Below are 12,681 nucleotides of genomic sequence, written 5' to 3'. Positions count from 1 at the left end.
AGCAACCCAGTAAGGTGAAAGATTATTCAGTGTCCCAGTTACCGCCCCATTTCAATTTTAAGTAACATTATAAGCCCGTCAGGAAACATAGGATACATTGATTGGTGTAGCTCAATGCATCAGTTTGGCAGAATGTGTTCATCATTATGATCTATGGGGTGTTAGTGAGCATTAAAGCCGAGTTCTAACACTCTGAATCATAACCACCCAATGTAAATTGTAGGCTGGCTTTAACAATTCAAACACTTGAAATCCTGATACAAATCAGCCTTTTAATAACCACTGTCCGTATATTAAGTAAGGGCTGTATATTTCGTGATGCAGCAAGTGCTACAATTAAAATATGCGGATTTGTTTTCAGGTACTGTACAATGCATAAATGTTACATGTATATGAAGCACCAATAAATAGCTGCCTTTCAGAATAAATCCCTATCTTTTAACCTAAATAAATACATGTCCTGCTTTGGCATGGAGGAAGGAGGGTCTGCTTTCTGCTGAATAAACAATTACCAAGGGAATCATGTTTTTAGCCTCCTACAGAGCTTCTCAGGGCAACACAGCAGAAGTAAATCAGGAAAATAATTCCATATGTAATTTCCTTAAACAAGCCCAAGCTGTAATGTCAAGGCATGTCCTGAAGTGCACTCATTTCCCCCTGTGATCCTGTATGAAACATAAATAATACACACTGTGGAGTCAGAGGTATTCCTGCAAGCCAGCATTAACAGAACATGCTCCAGTACAGTTAAACATTGAGCTCAGCAGCTAATGAAATGACCGCATTAGCCTCCAACAGCCAGATATAGATCTCCCTTCCAAATGTCCCGAAAGGAAACATTAAGTAAAGTAAAAGGTTCAGAATAAAATTAAGGGAATAAAAACATGGCACATGAGATGAACTTGGCAAAATCTAGTCGTCGACAGCAAAATGTTTTGGTAGTACAGTCAGTATATTACAATCCAACATGTCATCAGTCTGTTTGTTCTATTAAAGAAAAATATATAATTCCACAACTGGTCTCTTATCAGGCAAAACTCCTGCCATAGTTTTATGCTGCTAGAATAACATGATGGGAACAGTAAACTAATAACAGCACATACATACTGTATATTGCTTTAAAGAATTATTATTATTATTACTAATACTATGTTGGCTTTATGGCATAGCATGGAATATCTACATACCTATCTGTGTGGTTACCAAACAGTAACAATATTTTTTCCCACTAAGAAACAAACTGTTGCAGCCAGAAAATAGTTAAAGGGAAACGGTCATGGGAAAACATGTTTTTTTCAAAACGCATCAGTTAAAAGTGCTGCTCCAGCAGAATTCTGCACTGAAATCCATTTTTCAAAAGAGCAGATTTTTTTTATATTTCATTTTGAAATCTTACATGGGGCTAGACATATGGTCAGTTTCCTGGCTGCCACCAGTCATGTGATAAACTTTAGTTTAGTCACTCTTTACTGCTGTACTGCAAGTTGGAGTGATATCGCCCCCCATCCCTTTCCCCCCAGCAGCCAAACAACAGAACAATGGGAAGGTAACCAGATAGCAGCTCCCTAACACAAGATAATAGCTCCCTGGTAGATCTAAGAACACACTCACTAGTAAAAGCCAAGTCCCACTGAGACTGATTCAGTTACATTAAGTAGGCGAAATAACAGCCTGCCAGAAAGTTGGTCCATCCTAAAGTGCAGGCACAAGTCACATGACTGGGGCAGCTGGGAAATTACAATATGTCTAGCCCCATGTCGGATTTCAAAATTGAATATAAAAAAATTTGTTTGCTCTTTTGAGAATTGGGTTTATGTGCAGAATTCTGCTGGAGCAGCACTATTAACTGATGTGTTTTGAAAAAAAAACATGACAGTATCCCTTTAACCAAAGCTTTCTCCCTTAAAACTTGCATTGGGCATTTAAAGGCAAAATATACTCCCCATATCAATATGGTGCATAAACACTATGTCTGTCTATGTTCTTGCAGGGACCAATTCTCCACTCCTCTAAGGCATATAATGTAATGCAACCGCTGTCTCAACTTGTTCCTCTATGAAGTGATGGATTCTGGGACTTGAAGTCCTTCTGTTAGGAATGGAACAAGGTGACTGTGAACCTAAGAGGAATAGGCAACCAGTTTCTCTAGCACAGACAGACTACCATGGTTTCCTTCAGTAGTTTCAGGTACAGTATGCCTGTGTATTTATATGTATTTCTGGAAATTCACAGTGTTTATCCATTATTTGGAGTGGTATTACAGCTCAGTGCTGCCACTGTGATCAAACATCCACAGAACTGAATGGTCTTTTACTGATCAAAGCTGCCCGTGCCACGGTAGATGGAAAAAATAATTCCACGGGGCAGCTACACGTTAAATCATTAGGGTACAGACATGTATGTCAGAGTTAGTTATTTGATTTAAAACCTCTCTAAATATGAAAACATATCTAATACAATCTTTAAATAACAAAACTAACGTACTTTAAGGTAAAGGTATTCTGTTGCTGGGAGTATGTGGTTTGGATGAATTCTTTATAAGCACTTGGGCTTTAGAAACAGAGATGTTCCATTTTTCATTTTCTCAGGAAGAACCTACAAGCCATGTTAAAGTTCAGTAAAACAGTGCAAGATATACTTACATCCTGCATGGAGTCTAGAAGTTTTGTTAAGTGGAAATAACGCTGCCAGCTTTGTCCGGAGTTGTGTGGACTCTTTAATAATACTTTTCTTAGCTCTTTAATGTAATTCACCCTCATTTCTTCAAATGCACCCTGGCATTTAAGTCCATCTTTGGGTACTTTAAAGAGAAAAAAATATGATGATTAAATTCACAAGCATTAATAGTGTTGTTAACTCAAATCTAAAGAAGTATTTAAGAAGTATGTAGAGGTGTTATACAAAGACGCAGATTATCTATTGCATCCACTCATTTGTAATGTCTATCTCCATGTAACTAATAAATTACTAAATGTTGCTAAATTACACCATCTTCTGTATGAAGGTGTCACATGGTAAAGGGGAGAGTGAAGGCGAAATCCAACTAGAGGATTAACTAATATTTCCCATGTAAGTCAATCCATTGGATACTCTTAAATGAAAAGGCTGCTATGCTGGGTGCTATAGTAATATATTATTATTATATATATAATTTTAATATTCCCATAACCCTCAACTTTTACAAATATTTCACCAATACATTTCAGGCTTATTAATATAAAAGGAGGGATATAAGTTTATCCAGGCATTACTTGGTTAAATAAGCTAATTTTCGACAATATTTTTTTAATTATTATATTATTCCAATAAGAATATTGGTAGGTTATGTGGCAGTCCTGGTCCAGATATTACCACCCCTCCGTCACTGTCTTTCAGTGTATAGATCAAAAACAAATACCCAAAATGACCATAAAGAACCCATCTATGGAAAGTCCATGCCCTTCTACCTTTTACATATTCTGTCTCTTAGATAAATATCTCATTCATTAATCTCTTAATAAATCTGTCCATACATTAAATATTGCCTGACAACACAATCTGCAGAGGCCAAGCATGGAGCCAAAACCACAGCTTTCCCCCAAGTGATATGTCCTTGTGCTGTCAGATATCAATTGGCATGACTAGAAAAACCTGTCTGGTAAAAAAAACAAACAACACATGGGGCAGTGGATGATGTCCCCATTATATAAATCTGCATGGGTCCCTTGAATAATCTATCATTAGCCTAGGGGTCAAATAATTGGAGTAGCCCATTTTGGCTACATGGGTGTTAACAATTGGGCAAAGACTGACAGATTCTAGGAGGCAGATCTTTACATGACAACATGCCCCCATTAAATATAACTTTAAAAAAACCCTTGTCAGAAATGAAGATAATTCAGAAAATGTCACATAGAAAAGCTTTTAAATCTTGTATACTCCTTCAGAAATCAAAGTGTCTTAGAAGCTTTGCAAGCTACTATGTTCAACCCTTGGGACTGAATTAGCCTTTATTTGTTATTTAGACAAGTCAAATAATTCATTATGCAAATATCATACCTACTCAGTTGATCAAAAACAAATATAATTTTGCTGCGCAAACCAAGGGTCTAACATAACACCCTTTGTGCTACAAAACTAATTTAAGAATCTAACTTTTAGGCCATTTTGCCTGATACAGTCTTTGGTTTACACATAAAAGTGTTTTTTGATACTAAAGAATGGAAATAAAAACATTAAAAATCCAAAAGCAATATGGCACAGTAAACGGGTACAGGAAATATCTACATACTGTACAGTTGTATACTACAGCTTTGGCACCTGTTATCCAGAATGCTTGGGATCTGGGGCTTTCCAGATAATGGATCTTTCTGTAATTTGGATCTGCATGCCTTAAGTGTAGTAGAAAATCATGAAAGAATTAAATAAACCCAACAGGCTGGTTCTGCTTCCAATAAGAATTAATTATATCTTCTTTTGGATCATTTACACTGCTCTGTTTCATTACTACAGGAAATCATTTTTAAAACATTTTATTATTTGGATAAAATGGAGTCCACGGGAGAAGGCCTTTTCGTAATTTGGAGCTTTCCGGATACCGGGTTTCTGAATAACTGATCTCATGCATGTATATGGCAAATATGGGACAAATGTTGCTCCTCACTTAAAGGACATATTTATTGTAGATTTATCCTCTTCAATAAATGGAGGAAAATTAATTTTGTACTGTTGTAGGTGAAATAAAATGATTGTCCAATACTTGGACTTAATTTCAAGACCTTCAACATTTACATTCCCTCATGCAAGAGTAGAAAAGCCTGTGCATAGCTGTTCCATTAAAAAAAACTACCCTTTAGCTCTAATTTGGAGACAATAGAAACTTTTATTACAATCCTATCAATTTGTCTAGAGCATGGGAGCCAAGATAACAAGATTTGTGTTGAGTTTTTCCCCATCTCTCAGCTTAAGCAATTCCCTTCCCTGTTGTGCTTAAGTGCTATTACTTTCCTTTTTACTGCAACATTTGACAATTATTGCACCAACATTGAGGCTAGATTAAAAATAAAATAGAAATAAACCTTGCAAATAAACTGAACTTACACGAAATCCTGGAGAACTGCCCAGATTCTCTGATTGGAATTATTAAATACAGCACTACTCTCTAGCTGGCTAGATTCCAATTACAATAGGATAAGAAGTATTGAAAACAACAGCAACAAAATGATAAATCACATAGCTTGGTCTCAGCACAACTGAATTTCTTTTTTAATTCCTCCGGCATTTTCTTCTATAGCAAAATATTTCAGTTCTATTATATCTCAGCTATAGTAAAAACTGCTCATAAAACACAGAAATTGATGGCAGATAAAAACAAATGGTCATCTTAGTCTGCTTGCTAAAATGTTGTGATTTGAATTTCTTATATTTGCTTTAGCTTTATTTTATTCCTATTTTTATTATTTCTACCTTTCACATATATGCAATTAACCACTTTATCAGCTCAAAAACTCACTAGCATCCCACTACACCATCACAAATAATTCACTCTGTTGTTTTTAAGGGGTTCAGTAGAGGCCTGGACTGGTCCGTTCGGGCAAATGCCCGGTGGGCCCTTCCACTTATGGTAAAGTGGGATGGAGAAGCCGGAAGCCGCCGAATGGGAGAAAAAGCAACCAGATGGGAGCTGAAGAAGCCTAATGAAAAAGCTGCTGTCTAGGAGGAAGAAGACTACCTGGCCTGCCAAATTTTAAAGGTAAGTTTCCACTAAATACCAATTGTCTTTTTTTTCTTTAAAATCCCTGATCATCAATGTTTTTTTTTTAACTGTTGCTTTTTACTCCCAGTCTGGACCTAGTTAAGTATGACACTTTTTTATCTTCAATGCATTATTAAAACTTTCAAATTGCCAATTAACTTCGTTATTACGGTTATTCGTAATTCTACAAAACAAACAAGTGGACAAATCCCGAACATCCAATGTGGTCTGGCCTATTGCATTGTTTAAATCCAGCTGCCAGCCTTTGAAGTTTCAAGTTAAAAAGGCTGAAGTTTGAAAGGCTGAAGTTTGAAAGACTGAAGCACAACATAAATTATCTAACAATTATATGTAGTGCTGCTGGCTTATTGCTACATGAAGCTTTCTTTTTCTGCATCGTACGATTAGTGGAAAGGCATCTGTGAGTATTTAGTGAGTATTAGGAAACAGGTGTAGGGTTCCATATGTTCAGAGTCAGGAGCCACCTCAGCAATGACCCCTTAACAGCAGACATATGACAACCTAGTGTTTGTAAATCTCAGTACAGGCCCTTTGCAGCCTATACACTTCCTGCTGCATGACACTTTGCAGATTGGGGATCCTCCCAGAGCTGTGGAGTTGGAGTTGAGAGTAATTTTGGGTATCTGGAGTCAGAGTTGCCAAAAATGTACGGACTCCGGCTGCTAATTACTTTAAATACAAACACTGAATATAATCAAATCAGATTTAAGATCTTCTATGAAGGTAGATATGGCAGAAGCATTTCTGTGTCTAATACTTATGTTAAATTTGGACTGTATTTAGTAGCTAAGCTAAAGCTATATGATAGGTTCAATTAATATATGAATTTATTTGTTTTGAGTTCTTTGCATGTGGGGATTATCTGGGTTGTAACTGACATCTGGTGTATATTTCATGTAAATAGTCCCATTAGAAATATTTTTACTGAGAAAAATGTTGACGTGTTCAATACTTATTTTCCTCTCTGTATAATGCCGGTGGGCCACTGCACTTATGGTAAAGTGAGCTGGGGAACCCAGGAGACACTGAATGGGAGAAAAAGCTGCCTAATGAAGAAGCTGCTGTCGTCTAAGAGGAAGAAGACCACCTGCTAAATTTTAAAGGTAAGTTTCCACTGAACACCAATTGTCTTTTTTTTCTTTAAAATCCCTGGCCACCAATGTTTTTTTTTTTTTTTACTTTTTTTAATGGGGGGGAAGAGCCCTGACCCCCAATTTTTTTTTTAACTTGTGGGGGGGGGGGGGATCTGGATGCCAAAGTTGCACAGCTATATGTGGGCTGCTTTTTATTCTCAGTCTGGCCATGGTTAAGTATGACACTTTTTTGATCTTCAATGCATTATTAAAATTTTTAAATTGCCAATTATCTTCATTATTGCTCTTTACCGAGGCCAGTAGCAGATTGTAAGTGGACAAATCCAGAACATCCCATGTGGTCTGGCCTTTTTTGACTTCAGCTGCCAGCCCTTGAAGCTTCAAGTTTAAAAGGCTGAGGTTTGAAAGACTGAAGCACACCATAAATTATCTAACAATTATATTTAGTGCCGCCGGTTTACTGCTACATGAAGTTTTCTTTTTCTGCATCGTATGATTAATGGAAAGGCATCTGTGAGTATTTAGTGAGTATTAGGAAACAAGTGTAGGGTTCCATATGTAAATAAGTCTACTATAGTTTATATAAATAAGCTGCTCTGTAGCCAGGGAGGCAGCTATTCAAGCTGGAAAAACAGAGAAAGGCACAGCAGATATGCCCTGTCCAATACAATGGTATTTTATATGTTATGTACCTGTACCTTTTCTCCTTTTTTTCCCAGCGTGAATATCTGCTCCCATGGCAGGTAATTTATATAGACTACAGTATTCTTTCTATAGCAAACACAAAGCTTTTACAAGTTCAGAGCAACAGTGCAATATATTTTAATTACTTAGATACACTTTGAGTTTTTGGTGTTACTGTTCCTTTAAAAATAGAGGCGTCAGAGGTACCATAAACTGAGGAGTTGGAGTTTTATGGATTTATGTACCGACTTCACAGCCCTGGAACCTCCATCACTGCCAGTGGCGCTCTAGCTACAGAAAAAAGTCAGACACAAACAATGCACCTTTTACTAATGTTAATTTTGGGGTTTTTTTGTGTATACACATATGTTTACAAACGCATTATGATACATTGACGAGTGCAGTGCTGTAAATATGGGCCTATCTGGAGTTACTGCAAACACAAAATGGTTCACCATAAGGATTATTGGATTACATGTTCACATTTATATTGTATTTTTTATTCCTTCATGCAAGGCACCCTCAATCCCTTGAAATAAAGCTTTTAAGCTTATCAAACGGGGTTAATGAAAAGAATTGGCCACTGTTTATTCATATGACCAGTATCTGCAAAAACCTCTACCAGCTCTGATTGTTTCAGTCTAAGGTCCCTGCTTACAGATACACTACAGAAACAACTTGGCCCTTTAGCTGTTGCTGGTGGCTCTGAGCTATAGTCAAAGGCTCCAATAGAAGCTAAAGTTTTATTGAGGCTCATAGAGCGATAATAGACTAGATACAAAGAAATAATTGTGCATAGTATGGTAGTAATTATAGCTAAATTACCTGTGCTTAGCAGCAGCAAAACTTTCATCAGTGTGTACTCCTCAAAGGTTAGCTGCAAACGGCTAAATTCCAGGCTAATCTGCTGCATACCTTGGCACAGATCATACATGGCAGACTGGCGCATCCTCTCTCTAGAAAACAAAGCAGAGAGAAAACATTCAGTACAAAAAACAATATTTTAGAACACACAATCATCCTTATTCAGGGGATGCAAAGGGAAAGTCAGGACAAAGGGACACAAAAGAAATTAACGAGACCTTCCTTTTGCATAGAACAATATTTCTGCTTAGCTTAAAGTGGACCTGTCACCCAGACACAAACATCAGTATAATAAAAATCCTTTTCAAATTAAACATGAAATCCAATTTATTTTTTTTATTACAGCATTCATAACTGTTGTAAGTTCATTTAAAAATCTCAGCTGTCAATCAAATATTGTTTGCCCCTCCTCTATGCCTTAGGCATATAGGCGGGGCATACAATTACTTTCACTTTCCGTTCAGCACTTCCTAGATGTCACTGCTCTCCACACATTCCCCGTTCTCTTCAGCGTTTAATTGTGTAACCAGGGCATGGGAATGGACATCGGGTCCCCCATTCTGGTGCACAAACAAGATTTTGAGATGATACAAGACTTGCCTTAATAACAGTGTCCACAAAATGGCTCCTGCCTGCTTGCTATAATCCACAGACTGAAAGAAACTAGGCTCACATAATTTATAATGTGTAATTAAAGTTAATTTTGCTTGACTAATGTGATAAAATAGGATTTTGAATAATTTTATTGTGTGACAGGTCCCCTTTAACGAGAGGCTGCAGGATTATATTTCTTCAACGTTATTTGCAAATCTAATACAAACAAAAATACATTACTGTAGATATTGCAGGAATCATTTACATCACAATGATTTACATTGACTCTTGCGCTGCAAATCAAATTCCACTGCTCAAATATATACACCGTGGCCGCCTCACAACTGTTCCTGTCTGGTTGAGATTCCTCAGGCTCAGATATGGACAGTTCAGGAGGTGTGGCTGGGCAAAATTAGGTATGACATCAATTAGAGCAGAGTCAGGCCAAAAGCTAAACTCTTAGCTAGGTGTAAGGTCTCTTACTGGACTATTCGCAGCTCCAGGCCCACTACACAAGAGCAAGGTGCACGCCAGCGCTGTGTGGAATGCAAACGTCCTTTGGGTTCAAGCTTGTGTCAGTTGAGACGTGCCAAGGCGTCACAACGCTTGCGTCGCAACGTTTTGCGCCATTTCAGACGCTTAAAAGGCCCAAACAATATTGCCTCGGTGCTCGGTTATCAAGCTCTCTACTTGTGCCTGGCTTATCCTTTGTATTTGACTCCTGTTTGACCTGTGCCTGGTCTTCGCCTTTGAACTTTTGCTGCCATCCTTTGACCCGGACCGGTTTTCAACTACTCTTTGGCGCACTCCATGGTACCTCACTTTTTCAGCCCACCAGCCTCTTTCCACTACTGAGCTTCCTGCTCCTAAACTGAGGAGAGCCTCCAATCAGTGTGAGTTGCTTGTGGGTAACAAAGGCATCTATCTGGCTCGATTCCTGACACTAGGCCTCTTAATTTTAATTCAACAGCTCTCCTGTTTGTAATTTCAGCAATCCGGATGCTAGGGTCCAAAGTACCCTAGCAACCATGGATTGATTTGAATAACAGTACATTTGTAGCCTTACAAAACATTTGTTTTTTAAATGGGGTCAGTCACGCCCAACTGAAAACTGGAATGAGTCAGAATAATTAGGCAAATAATTCAAAAACTAAAAGAGGAAAAAATCAAGGCCAATTGAAAATTAGCTTATAACTAGCCATTATATAACATACTAAAATTTAGCTCAAAGGTGAACCACCCCTTTTAGAGAATTGTTGTTTGAATCAACAATGATGCTGGAATACTGGGGAAAAGGGTGCGTTGTGGGAAAAAGACATGGCAATTGTGCTTGAAATTGTACTTTGCTCACTGCATCTTGGTAAGTGAATGCTCCCTTCAACTTGTATTCACAAAGCCTAGAACAATTTAGGCTAACATTCTTAAATCATGCTCAAACTGCCTATAAACGAAGAGCTTGCTCACCTAATATATTGCAACATGAACATTTGAGATGCAAATTAACAATGCCAAAAATATTATAAATATAAATAATTACTCAGCAGGTAGAAAAAAATACACTGTAGTCATGTTGTTTGTTTTGTGAATTTATCCTTCTTATCGTTACTATAGAAATCAGGATACCAAGACGAATTACAGGATTTTTAACTAAAAGGTCATTACTTTGGTAAATTAATTCACAAAAAACCTCTATGAAATGTTGATCCGAAATTTTTTTGGTTGCTAGCAAATTGGTGTATTAGAAGATGACAAAACAATTTCTACACATCAGATACTGAACACATACAGTACTGTACTTTTTTCTTTTAAAGGTTAATTTTTATTGAATTTTAACAACAGAAAATTAGAAGGAAGAAAAGCAAGTTAGAAAGGAAAGAAAAGAAGGGGAAAGTGGGGAGAAGGGGATACGGCTGAAAAAGTATCTATCAATAGTTGTTCGAGGTGGCTGGCGACTCGAGCCAAGGGTTCCAAATATTCTCAAACTTCTTTGGGCATCCACGTGCTAAGTACGTGAGCTTGTACAGTTCCAGTTGCGAATTAACCAGTCCAATCCATCTACTCAGAGATGGTGGCGATGGGCCCATCCAGTGCAGGGCAACGACCTTCTTTGCGTAAAAGAGGAGCAACCTCATCAGGCATCTAGTGTTTACTCTAGGTATCACGGAGTCAAGGAGACCCAGAAGACAAGTAGCAGGGTTAAGTATCTGGGGGAGTTCCAGTTCGGTAGCCATGAAGTTCAAAATTGCCTTCCAAAATCTGAATATCACTGGGCAATCCCACATTAAATGTATGAAAGTAGCTACAGGCGCACCACATCTCAGACAGCTGGGTGAGGCTACTTTTCCCATAGTAAATAGTTTCTGAGGGGTGAGGTATGTTTGATGTACTATCTTAAACTGTATGAGCCTGTCTCTTACACTTACTAATGGGATATATAGGTTATCTATAATTTCTTCCCAATCATCTGGGTCGACATGAACCCCACTACTCTCCCACTTATACTTCACCCTGGGTCGAGGATCATATCTATTGGAAATTAAGTGCCTATATGTAGTGGATAGGAGCTTGATCTTGGCGGGTTGAGAAATCAAAGTTTCCATCCCTGTGTATTGCAGGTGCTGAGGAGGGGTTGGGAATTGCGCGGAGCAGAGGTGGCTAATCTGGTTATAACGGAATTCGGACAGATCAGGCAGAGAGAGGATCTGGCGAAAGTCAGGCAGCGTGCGAAGAGTTCCATCAGCGTATACTTGTGACAGCCGCTTTAGGCCAAATTTAGTCCAGGTTCCCACCTCTGAGAATGTGGCTAAGTGTGGATAATTACTATTACCCCATAAAGGTGAATCTGGAGAAAGACTGGTATCTGCTTTAGTGATTTGCACAATTGCATCCCAGGCTCTCTTAGTGGCATCCATTACAGGTAACAAAGGGCCAAGATCCCTTCGAGTTCTATATAAAGCGTTGTGTAGGCTTTCCACAGAAGTAAGATAGAGTGCCTCTATTATGGATGCCGGGTTGTCAGCGTCAAACACTTTCCAACCGGCCGCATGTGAGGCCTGGGAGGCAAGATAATAGAGCTCATAATTGGGAGAGGTCAGTCCCAGCTGACCGTGAGGAGCATTGAGAGTGGCTCTGGACAGAGTGGGTGTTTTGTTCCCCCAAATAAATTCAGATTGTGTTCGGTCTAAATCATGCAAGGCTTTCTTGGGTATGTGGCAGGGGGTATTACTCAGTACATAAAGAAATTTAGGAAGAAAAATCATTTTGCATATATTTATTCTGCCTATTAGCGTGAGAGGGAGTTTGGTCCAGTGTGCAAGTGTTTCTTTAAATTTACGGAGTAAGGAGTGCAAATTATGCTGCAAAAATAATGTCGGATCTTTGTGCACCGTTATCCCTAGATACTTAAAATTGTCCGCCACCTTTAGGTTACAGTTTGCGGCCACCCCAGTTGTAAGCTGTCCATCAAGGGGAAATAGTATGGACTTGTCCCAATTAATTTGAAGGCCGGAGAATGTACCAAATTGTTTGACAATCCCAAGTACAGAGGCGAGTGATTCATGTGGGTCTGCTAAGTATAGGAGCGTATCATCTGCATACAATGAGACCTTCTCCTCAATTGTCTTGTAGATGAATCCCCGTACCCCCCGAGATTGCCGAATTGCTATGGCCATAGGTTCAATTGCCAACGCA

General features: G+C 38.4%; 1 protein-coding gene across 2 annotated transcripts in view; it reads right to left on the bottom strand.

The window, feature by feature from the left end:
* The window catches only part of nr3c2.S (nuclear receptor subfamily 3 group C member 2 S homeolog), a 194,599-nt gene that overhangs the window by 5,365 nt on the left and 176,553 nt on the right, over nucleotides 1-12,681 (bottom strand). For both annotated transcript variants that reach the window (XM_018243272.2, XM_018243273.2), the window contains exons 7-8: nucleotides 8,359-8,489; nucleotides 2,643-2,800 (exon numbers count right to left, since the gene is read on the bottom strand). In XM_018243272.2, coding sequence (XP_018098761.1) covers nucleotides 2,643-2,800; nucleotides 8,359-8,489 — 289 coding nt within the window. The remainder of the gene's footprint in view (nucleotides 1-2,642; nucleotides 2,801-8,358; nucleotides 8,490-12,681) is intronic.

Source organism: Xenopus laevis, chromosome 1S (genome assembly GCF_017654675.1).
Source record: "Xenopus laevis strain J_2021 chromosome 1S, Xenopus_laevis_v10.1, whole genome shotgun sequence".
NCBI lineage: Eukaryota > Metazoa > Chordata > Amphibia > Anura > Pipidae > Xenopus > Xenopus laevis.
This window is presented reverse-complemented; position numbering and strand designations above follow the sequence as displayed.